At 35.6% G+C, this 12,100-nt stretch overlaps 1 protein-coding gene across 1 annotated transcript in view; it reads right to left on the bottom strand.

Annotated features, from left to right (window-relative positions):
* The window catches only part of SLIT3 (slit guidance ligand 3), a 541,141-nt gene that overhangs the window by 191,228 nt on the left and 337,813 nt on the right, over window positions 1-12,100 (bottom strand). Inside the window, exon 7 of the mRNA XM_060765012.2 lies at window positions 2,264-2,335. Coding sequence (XP_060620995.2) covers window positions 2,264-2,335 — 72 coding nt within the window. The remainder of the gene's footprint in view (window positions 1-2,263; window positions 2,336-12,100) is intronic.

Genomic DNA, 12,100 nt, shown 5'->3' with positions numbered 1-12,100 from the left:
TTTTTAAAAGTGTCCTTTTAGGCACTGCCTTAATTAGATTTCCAGAATATCTTTTTGGGTCAGCATCTAGGTTTTATAAAATGTAATTCTGAAAATTCAATTTAAAAGCTTTCCTTTAAATCCCATTTATGGCTTCCTTCTCTGTTTCTCCCTTTAATTACAGCAAAAGAGAATTAGTCGATACAAGTCTCCAGGGAGCCATATACAAAGCCATCTTTTGAATTAAAGGAAAATGGCAGCAGACACTCTGTATGGTTATCACACAGACTGATCAATTTGTAGGGAAAAACAAGAGCACTACCAGGGAAAAACTAAAATGTATATATAAATATCTTCAAATTAACGAATTCAAACAGTTACTTATAGAGCTACTTTTTATGGAAGGCCTTAATACATACAAAAATAAACTCAGTATTGATGTCAGCAAATTTTTAGTGCAGGCAAAGAAAATGTTTTCGTATACTCTTTCTTCTAACTCTAGTTATAAAACTATTTGTGACCCACCAAGCTAAACAAACCAACCAGAAATTAACTAGCATGGGTTTAAAACTCCAGCACCTTACATTCACTCAAAAACAGTACATTTATTATGAACTGGCATATTTTTCACTTAAGAAAACAGGCCTGAAGTAGATAGGCTAATAATGAAACAAATAAGGGGGGGGGGGGGCAGATAATTGATATTATTTAACCAAATCATCAGGGAAGTCTTCAATTTGACATTAAATGGCAAAACATTAAATAGAGGAACATTCATTATCCTTGGTAAATAATAATAATAATAATAATAATAATAATAATATCATTTAATTTATATAACAAATAAAAACCTATGCTCTATATCAAGAATAGACAAAATGTGCCCTCCTGATTTTTGGATTGTACCTTCTAGCATCCCTCACCATTTGATAGGCTTCAAGGGAGTCTGTCTAACTCGAATGGTTATACTGTGTATTTCTTAATCCTGTTCTATATGAGTGGTGAAAAAGCTGGTACCTTGATACCACCTCAACACCCTTTTCACTCTATAACAGATACCCATTTGCTGGCCTGCCTTGAAGTAGATGGAGCTCATGCTTTGCATAATGTCTCTTGTCACCCCACTATAAAGCACAGAGAAGCTTGAGCCTCCATGTGCAATTTATTTTCTTACTTCTGATGTCAACAGCTGAAGTGTTCTTGGCTTTGTGCCTAAGTTTACCTTGGACAATGTGCTCTTTGGCACTTTTCTGGATTACAGCATAGTCCACCACAACATATAAAAATGGATGACATGTTATATATATTTGAGGAAGCTCCAACCTGGCTACATTATAACAGTCTCCTGTTGCATTATCCAATATTGGATTTGCCTATTTTCCCAATGCAATGGAACAATGCAGAACATACTAATCTCCTTGTGTGTATAGCAGCTAAGGTACTGAACAAAGAGCTAAAGATTCTCTGGTTGAAATGTTGTTTCAGCTTCAGTTTCTTATCTGAAATCCGGGCTATAATATAGTGGTGTTGTTAAGATTATATGTTTGGACTGTGTGAACATTAAACATAAGCACTACAGCTCGGATCCTACTGCAGAGACATTCTTGAATCCAGTTCTGTTCAAGAGACTCTCCTTCCAATAGATGGATAGAGGTAATTTGTGTGAATTTGTCAATCTCTATGAAATCTCCTCGGCAAAAATGTGCATGTGGGAAGTTCATAAGCAGAAGAATTTGGTGAAATCTGTCCAGAAAATGCTCTTGTTTGGTAAAAACATCTTTCCACACACAGAAGAAATACATCTTTTTGTGAAAAATCCAGTTAGGTTCCAATAAACAGTTTTTTATGTTATGTTGTACATCACAATGCCCAGATTAGACAAGGTTTCTTCCCAGTTTAATTCTCACTCTGAGACTCTGTTCCAAACCCAGCCCAGGAACAGCAGTCTATGTTGGGCTGCATAAGCTCACGCCATGACCTCCATGCTTGTCTGGCCTGACATTAAGGCTTATCTTGCCACAAGAAAAAGAGAGTGAAGTCTCTCCACTGTGGCAGTCTTGCTTCTGGCCTATATATCACCCTTATTCTATTTCCAATTCAAGCTACTTGCTGCTCTCACATACTGAAATGAAAGAGAAACAAGAGTGCTGCACATTCTCCCTCTCTCTTAGAATAAGCAATTATGTTCCATTTGTTTAAAAAAGTGTTGAAAACAAAAAGAAAAAAGACTGAAACATTATGCAGGTCAGTTCAATCACAAAATGCTTTGAAAAGGAGTACTTACAGGGTCCTGATCTTCGGCATATGGTTGAAGCTGGTGAGAGGGATGCGAGTGATGTTGTTGTTATTGAGAGTACTATAGAGAAAGAAAAACAAACATAGACGGATTCAATCAGTAGCAGTATTCTGACAGAGCTATTTATAGAAAATGTTATTTTTGTGGGGGGAAAACACAAGAAATGAACGATCGATCGGAGCATAGTTAGAAATGCATTCGCACTGTAAACCTCAAGATGCCTATAAAAACAAATATAAACTATCCAGTGACAGTTGGTTTCCATGTTAGAGGAGTAGTTCCAGGTTTTAATCCAAACTATTTTGAAAATAAGATCCGGCACCATGGATAGCTCCTTTACCATTATAAATCTCTTGTGGATCCAGTCAGCCCTATAAGTTAAAATAAGCAATACACTATTTATTTTTTTTAGGAATTTACAGTGCCAATCTATCTTTTCAAATACATTTCTGATGAATAGGTGGTACCAGTAGAAAGAACACAATGGTAAGAGTCTGGGAGACATCAGTTAACCTTGACCGCTACTGGCATGTCATATTTATTTGCCTTTGCATCTTGATGATGTGGCTGAATCTATAACACTATGTAACACGATTTTTGTTCCTGGGTTATAGATGTCTTTTCCTAATTGGTTCTATCTTTAAAAACATGGAAAAACATTGGTTTTGTGGGACATTCTGCAGCACATTTTGCTATAGTTTTTTCGTGATAAGAAGGAAACAACTTGAATGCACAAAATAACAAAAACCATTCTCAGTTTAGGAGGGTATTCCCAGAAGAATGATTTCTATGCCTGCCATATGGTTATTAGAGATGAGGAACTGTTAAAGGGAAAAAGAGGTAACCTGAATGCAGCACCATAAACATGTTTGAGTAAAAGCTAAACCTTTACGAACTAAGCTCTCAATGTCTGTACAGGCAATCATCAAGTTACAAACAAGACAGGTTCTATAGTTTTGTTCTTATGTTGAAGTTTTATGTAAGTCAGAACAAGGACATTTTTTAAAGTGTAAGGACTCTTTCCCCATGATAACTCTTCCAGGAGTGAATTTTCCTTTCTAGAGGTAGATTTATCTCACTTCCTGTTATCTCACCCCGTTCTTAACTATGTGCCATTTGTAAGTTAGATGTTTGTAACTCGGGAACTGCCTGTACTTTCATTAATAAACACATTTTTTCTTTCTCTCATGTTTTTTTTAAATCTAGTGCTCACACATTTATAAAAACAAAAACCCTGCAAATTTGTCATGTTCAGCATGTACAAAGTTGAATTTTCATCTGCCCATCATGTTAGGTTGGTTCCACCTGAGATGCAAATCCCAATAGATTTGCAAATAAGGCTATGCAGTAAAAAATGATATTGGTTTCATTCAGCTGTGTGATTTTATAGACCCCATGCAGAAGAAATGTTATAATGAAATAGGCCAGAATATTGACACATTCCAATAGCTATATTTTATTTAGAAAAATTGTATATAAGATGGAAAACATGAAATGAAGTTTTCTACTGAACATCAGATCGAATTGATACCCCATTCTACATTAAGTTACAAGGACAAGAGAGGCCAATTTAAATTACATTGAACTAAATAAGCTTCCCAGTAGTGCTTGAGAAAAAAATGGGGAAACTTTCACTCCCCTATAAAACAAAAGTCTTAATTTTCAGCTTCAGGGTAGCTGAGGATCAACACCTTCTTGAAAAGTGTTTGAATTTTGGCTGTCGCAAGCCATGTCCTATCAAAACCAAGAGAGTGCCAGTCCTTCATATGTAACCAAAACATATATATATATATATAGTGTACATGTTCATCCTTCCGTTGATGACTGTTGAGTTGTTAAAGCTTTGTGGTGCTGTTTTGAAGATTTTTAAATGGGGTTTTTGATAATAATTTAATGCAGTTTAATATTTCTTATCTTTAATTTACAAAATCTTTAATTGTTTCTGACACTTATATTTATTTTTTATTCTATGTTATTTTTAACTTGCATTGTTTTAATATGTTTAGCTGGTTTGTTGTCGGTTTTTTCAGGCTTTAATATGTTAATATGTTTCATATGATTAGCTGGTATTGTACAACCTGACATCCGTCAAGAAGTAGCAGCCTGTAATGAAAGGACCAAGGCATTGAGATGTCCAGACCATCCTCTGTTCAGCTATCACCCAGCAAACAAACATCTTAAATAAAGAAATAGCTTCCTAACATTCACAGAGACACTGGCAGGAACACCTGCTAGCAAGAATCCAAAAGTGGTAGGCTAAAAACCGGAACCTCAATCCATGGCTGATACCAGATCACAAACTCCCCCCTGGAGGACTTTTTCACAGTGACACCAGAGGCATTCCAAGTGGCCAACTTCTGGTCAAAGGAAATCTCGCATAATGCCAAGTTTTTAACTTTGTTTGTGTCTTTTAAAATGCATTGTAACTGTACTGCTTCTGACACTATAAATAAGTTATATTATTGGGAGAAAGAGGTAATACAAATGAACTTCTTCTTCTTCTAATCTCCACTGAACAGAGTTATAAGGAGCATGCTACTCATTCTGCTCTTATTTCACAGAGACACTGGCAGTCCAACTCTTATTTCACAGAGACACTGCCAATCCAATTCCGAGCAGAATTTAAAGTGCTGGTCTTGACCTATAAAACCCTATACGGCTCCGGCCCAGTGTATTTGTCCGAACGGATCTCCCTCTACGTCCCACCTCGAAGTTTAAGATCTTCTGGGGAGGCCCTGCTCTCGACCCCGCCAGTCTCTCAAGCGAGGCTGGCGGGGACGAGAAGCAGGGCCTTCTCAGTGGCGGCCCCCCGCCTGTGGAACTCACTCCCCGGGGAAATTAGATCGGCGACCTCCCTCCTAGCATTTAGGAAAAGACTAAAGACCTGGATGTGGGACCAAGCTTTTGGTCACCCTGACAATTAACTCAAGGACCTGGAAATGGACAAAGACAAATGGAGCAGAACTGACTTACGGACTCTGATATATGGACCCTGACATGAGATTGTTTTTAGGTTTTTAGGATTTTACTATGTATTGATGTTTTAATTTAAGTGTTGAATTGTTATTTTTTGTATTACTTGTTGTGTGTTCGGGCATCTAATTGTGCCCTCCCCTGTAAGCCGCCCTGAGTCCCCCCCGGGGTGAGAAGGGCGGGGTATAAGTGAATGAAATAAATAAAATAAATAAATTATTTGAATGAAATATCATAATCAATCAAGGCCATACATGAGCAATGCAAATGAAATCACCTTATGACTTCCTAATAATAAACATTTTACAACATCTTAGCAGCACCGGGTATTCTTTTGCGGTGACAATAATAGCCTAGGATTAAATTTTACAGCTATGGTATCAGCAAAACTGTGATCTAAAGGTAACATTGTTATTTTAATTGCCTACATTAAACAAGATGATAGGTGGCAAAATTAATAAATGTGCAATTTTGTGTTCACTGGAATAAGTTTGAAGTGAATGGGAGGCATACAAATGGCTTTTTACACATTTGTCCAATGTCACAACTACTGTGACAGAAATAGGTCTGTTTTCTGTTAGCATGATGGAAAAGATGCACTGTGAAAGGCTCACTCTCAAGGGATACACATATAAAATATGCATGTTGTTTTCTTGTTGCACTGATTTTGAATGGATTGGATATGCATTTTTATAACTCCCTTCCCTTCCAAAGCATAGAGTCATAGTTGAAGGGAGACTCCAATTGGTAAATATAATATGGACTCTGATTTTCTCTTAACACTTGATTTCTGAAAGCAGTTATCGCAAACAACCAATCAAAATGACAAATGATATGGTAGATTATTTTTTTTTATTAGTGCTTGTTCAGCACTAATGAGCATCTAGCGTAATTACCAGGGGGCGGTTAGCCATTCAAGCCTCAAGATAATAAGCAGCAGGCTTTTTTTTTTGTATGGCATTTGGCTGTGCTGCATCCATCGGGACAATTCTAATCTGTAAAGAAATACACAAACTCATAGGCTATTCAATGCAGAGATCATACACAGACTCTGCATTTTATTTTTTATTTACTTTATTTTTTATCTCGCCTTTCTCCTGATATTTGTATGTGTACTCAGATGTGGTCTACAGATATCATCTGTAATATTTAAACTAGTCAATTAACATTACTGCTGTTCTTAGAAAAAGGAGACAGGGTTTTTAATTTGTTTCTGGAATTAAAGAACACATTTAACCCTTTGATTTCTTTAAAGACTAGCAATAATCCATGCATTTGTTTCACTTGCTTTCTCTGGGTTTTCAACTCCGCTAGATCAAAAAGGAAGTCATATTTAGTTTTATGTTTAACTATTATTGAAGAAAAAAACTCTTAGACATTTCCCAGTTAACAAGTATCACTTTAGATGAGGCTGGCTCCGTGGTATCTAAATAATCTATACTCCTGTATCTGTTTAGGGTTTGGTATTTTCTCTGTTCTTGCTCTCTTATTTAACCTAGAGGAGCAGTCTTGTCTCTGTGTCTGTCTCTCTGTCTATGTGTGTGTGAGAGAGAGAGGGGGAGAGAGGAAGTTCTGGGACCATGACATAGATCTTTGGGGTTGACTGATTAGTTATAGCAACAATGGCAGTTCTAACAAGTGTAACATTTCCTTCTGTCTTTTCCAATTAGGCCACTCCTTTATCAGAGAAATCTAATTCCCAGCAGCTCTTCCTAACATGGCCAATAGGGAGGGATCATGGGAGTTCAAATCCAAACCATATGAAGACTGGGGGAAACTGTACAAATGCAGCAGTAATATTTGTGAACCTGCAATAGCTAGCTAGGAAACAACAGCTTAGTAAGCCGGTATTATTATTATTATTATTATTATTTCCAGCTTTTTCTCTCTTAAGCTACTTTGCATACCTCTGGCTAATTACTCAGAAGGTATGATTTGCACATATGTGGTTTTAAGAAATACTCTTTTAAGAAATAGATTTTTCTCAAAATAATAATAATAAAAAGATGGATCCTAAATATAACAAACTGCTTAATTATTTAGAATGAATATATGCACCCCTGAACAATGAGCAAAGCATGATTCATTATTCGCTACGCATAATCCACTGAACCCCAGGCTCATATACAATTCCCAGAATCAGCATATTTTGATTGTCCTGGCATTTCTTACATTATGATTGTTCTCAATGGCGACTGAGAAACTTCAAGACTGTTAGAAGTGCTAGTATATATGAAGTGTATAAATGGGTTTTACAAAGTCTCTTCCCTATTGTTCCTCCACACCATAAGAGAAAAACTCTGAAAGGAAGTGAGCAAAGTCCTTAATCTTGTGTGTTTGTTTCTGTGTGCCCAGCACCAAGTACTGTAGATGATTATTACATAAACTGTTTGCCATTCAACTGTAACAAAACCCAAATAATGTCAGAAGTTCCCAACATATAGCAGTTGACTGCTGTTTTGACACCTTAAATTAATATTTACAGTAATATATGTTCTAACAGCAATATCATTTTGACAGGCTCTTAGTGCTATTTTAAAATAATTAATGCTAAATGTTCTCCAGGTGCCATTAAAAAAACAACTAAAAAGCACATGCTGATTTGTTAATTGTCTGCTTATTCAAATATGTTGGTCTTTCTCCATTCTTACATCTTCTTCCCAAAGTTACCAAAATGTAAGAAATGTCTATTAATTCTTTGGAACTATATGAACAAGAGGTAGCCTTCCTTATGGGGTAATACCGATTTATGAATGTGCTTGCAAATTCATTAATCTAAAGCACATATATAGGATTAGATGACAATCCTGGAGAGGGAACTAAGTGAAGCTTAGTTCTGAGTAGACATGGGTAGCCATACGCAGTCACACTGCAAATAGTTAAAACCTTCTCTGTTAACCAGTAAACTTCTTTGCATGTTAACTGACTTCTTGGACTGCGAGGTCAAACAGATGTCAGTTTTATGCAAACAGTGATGCTATTGGACAGATTTAACTCAAGCAAGGCAATGCTTTCCATGCCTTACATTATTTACAATTGTGTTCATTCAAATAATTTGTAAACAAAACTTTATAAATAGGTATCCCACTGCTATCTCTCCCTCCTCCTCTCTATGTGTGTGTGTGTAGAGAGAGAGAGCACGCACCAGATATGATGAAGAAGACCTAACGCTGATGTCCAATTCTATTCTCTCCCCACTGGTATGATCCTTTCTCATTTTATTTTTCAAGGAAGCAAGTGCAAATATTGAATTTAATAACTACTTTGACCCTTGAAACCTATGCCTGAGAGACATGAAGCTTTGACATATATTCTCTTCTTCTGGCAGATCTTTAGAGGATTAAGGGCAAAGGAATACCTACCACTTTCAATTCGACAGTTTCAAAGCTGACATTTTCTTAGCTTGCCCCAAAATTACTATTGCTTCTTGGTGTTCAAACATCTTTGATCCTTCAGCTGCACTGGAAACTCCATTACGAACATCCAAGATCTGTTTCCCATCCAATTTAATTGCCTCATTTTTTTGCCACCAAAAATGTACAACAGGGTGGATTGGAAGGGCGAAGCCTTTTCACCAACCTCACTTTCATGAAATGACTTAGACAGGCAGATTTACAAATAAAACCAGTGTATTAGAAATAGAAAGTATCTTTTGAAGTTATTGATGATTTCATATTTAAAGATATATGTACTATGATTCATTGCAAGATCCAATTCAATGTTAACCCACCTCTCTTGGGAGCAGGCAGCAGTTGTAGTAAATTTTATTTACAATGCAGCACTGCTCCTACGTTTACAATATAGCCGTATTTTAATAAGGCTACATTGTAAATGGCTTTATGCAGGACAGAGAATGAGCTCAATTTGAAAATGTTTTCCCCTTAAGATTAGTAAATGGCACTGAACTTTATTTTTTATCAGTCCCAAACAACATGCATAATGGTCAAAGACATTAAGAATTTTAATTCACTACCATATTACGCTAACATGTTTGGACCAAAAAAGTGGACGACGATATTACTGCAATAACAATTTTGTTTAAATTAACTATTCTTTTTAGGAGAAGTTAGTTCATCTATGCTTTTGTTAAAAATAAATATTTTTTTTCATAACTAGTTTTAAGAATACAAGAATGGCACCATTTTTTTTAAATCTAAGAGGATGCCATAAATGACTGGCATATGCAATGGCTATTACACGCCCATAATTATGAATTGTCAAATTTGTAAACTGTAATTTACAATGTGTTAATGGCATGTGTTCTTGTGGGCACTATATCATAATCATGTACCATAGCTGAAAATAGGTTTGGAGGAATCCTATAATTAGAATTGAATTCATAGCTAAAATCCAACTGAATCAGCAATGGGTTTGCAGACCCTTCAAAGCAAACCGTAGGTTGGATCCAATCTTGTGCATATGTAGATTTTCTAGGGATCGGGGAAGGTCAGTGAGGTGGAATCAGCAAAAATCATAGTTTTTCAAGCACAGAAACATCCTATTCAGAATTCAGCTCTGGCAACTTTAGATCCAGTTCAATAGTTTTGGATATATTATTACACAAAACAAAAGAAAAGAAAAGCCAAAATTACAAATCAGTAGTTCAACAGATTTTGAAATTTAAGGTTTTATAAAATGCACAAAACACATTTTTTGCTACTTTGTTGCTTTGAATTATTGAATGAGCATGAACTACCTTTTATTACACATGCACCTGTGTTTAATGATTAAAACATATTTTAAATATCATGAGGTGAAATGCTGTGAGATCACAAGATCTCTCAGTAACCTTTAGAACTACTACGTAAATGTGAGCAATCAATTTCTAAAACTCTATTACCACATATTATCAAAAATTTAACACAAAAACAAAACCACCTCAAGCTGGTTCAGATATAAAATTGTGAAATAACAGTTTATTTCCCAATGCCATAAGATAATTAGACGTCAACTTTTGAATTTTGGAAAATTCAATTTTTTATTCATAGGATTAGACAACGGTCTTACTTTTTCTTTACATAAGTGAGAAATATAGGATCTTATTTAAATGTCAAAAAGTTTAAAAGTTAAAACACTGAGCATGAAAAAGATGAGCAAAATGTTATTTTGAAAACATCAAACATTATTTATATTCAGAATTGCCAACACCTCTTAGATGTTAGAAATATCCCATACAATGCCTCTTTTGGAACAGATGTGAAAAACCCACTATATCCAATTTACCCATACCCTTAAATTTTTGTGGGAAATAGTAATTCATTTCAGTGTGCGACTGATGAAATATCAACTATTTAAAAACACAGGATTTGTGTCTTTGAATACTGATGAATTTTCAGTGATAATACATTGACTTTTCTTTAGGCTTTAAATATAATCCAGCAGAAATGGTTATAGGATGAATATTGAGCATCTAAATGCATTACAAATAAACTGGTGGTAAAATATGTATATTGAAACATTCAAATGGCATAGCCCATACTTCTAGGAGATGGTCCTGAGTTCATTAAAATTAAAAGTAATTCCAAGAAGAAAGCAGACAGTAGCCCTGCAAGAAAATGGTTAAAAACATACTTGCCTTCTGCTTCTCTCAAAATTAAAGATAAAAGCTATAAGAATTAAGGATGAAATGCATCTATCCTTAAGCTTATTGCTGCAGGGTATCCAAATTAACAAGCTGTAGACTATATCGTATATAAGCAGTTCATATTCAGAGTGTGTTACAATTTATATTTTGCACTTTTAGACAATGGAAGATGTCTATCTTTAAAGTCCGCTCAATTTACCTCCACAAAATTGTTAACCCAGTTTTCCCTACACACTGCAGCAGGGTAGCTGCAGAAAAACTGGTTGTTGTTTTATTTGTAGAGAAGGACAGCAAGAGTAGTTTTAAGACCTGTTCAGAAGTGTTATGGCCATACTAGTAAAATTATTTTCATCTTCTTCTAGGGCTGGCACTGATCCAGCTGCTGCCCTTCAGCCAAGTGTCGCATTGCGGCACACAACTGCCTCGTGATACTCTCTCGATGACCACGAGGGGTGTTTAAGGGCAAACAATGAAATGCCAGAAGTCACAATAATAGTTGCTCAAGCAGAGCATGAGGACATGACAGAACCAAGCTAATATTCCTCAATAGTTTGTTCCTCCCTGCTATGACTACCAAAATAGCTCCAGATAAAAGAAGACAAGCAGAAAGTGTAGAGAGGAATTTAGACTTAAGTTCCCTATGGGGACAGAAATGGGAAACAATCCCTCTCTGCCTTCACAACTAGCCATGTCTAGCATGAGGTCTATGTCTACAGACTAATGCTTCATGTATTTAAATCAGTTCTTAATATATTTATCCAATGAAAAAGTGAACATACATTAAAACTTGCTATTTGTTGTAAAATAAGACACAGCTTGAGATAGATGAAAAAGAGAGGATATCTCAGTGGAATCATATTTAATCCATTTCAGTTTAAATACCAATGACCAGTATAAAGTACTGAAAAAAATAAATTGCTGCTCTAAGTGCATTGAGTCTTGGAAAGCACATGCGTGATGGCAGTAACAGTATTCAAAGTTTCGACCAAGGATTAAAGTCAAGTTTGTCTTTGCCCACAAAGCTCTGACACATCAGAACTATTTATATTACCTTAAAAGTCATTCAATTTCAAACATTATTTTAGTCACTATAAATATTTTGCTTCTAAAGTGGCTAAGAATTTTTCTGCAATTTTTAAACTAAACAGCAAACGTTTCTTGAAAAAAAAATGAGCAAATAAATCAGTTGGGAGCAATATGGCAACTGAACATGGTCCCACATGTAGTCAACCACATTTGGTGGTGTGACGTCAATAATGTATTTCTAA

Source organism: Anolis sagrei, chromosome 2 (assembly GCF_037176765.1).
Source record: "Anolis sagrei isolate rAnoSag1 chromosome 2, rAnoSag1.mat, whole genome shotgun sequence".
NCBI lineage: Eukaryota > Metazoa > Chordata > Lepidosauria > Squamata > Dactyloidae > Anolis > Anolis sagrei.
The sequence above is the reverse complement of the archived record's forward strand: the minus strand, read 5'-3'. Positions and strand labels throughout refer to the sequence as shown.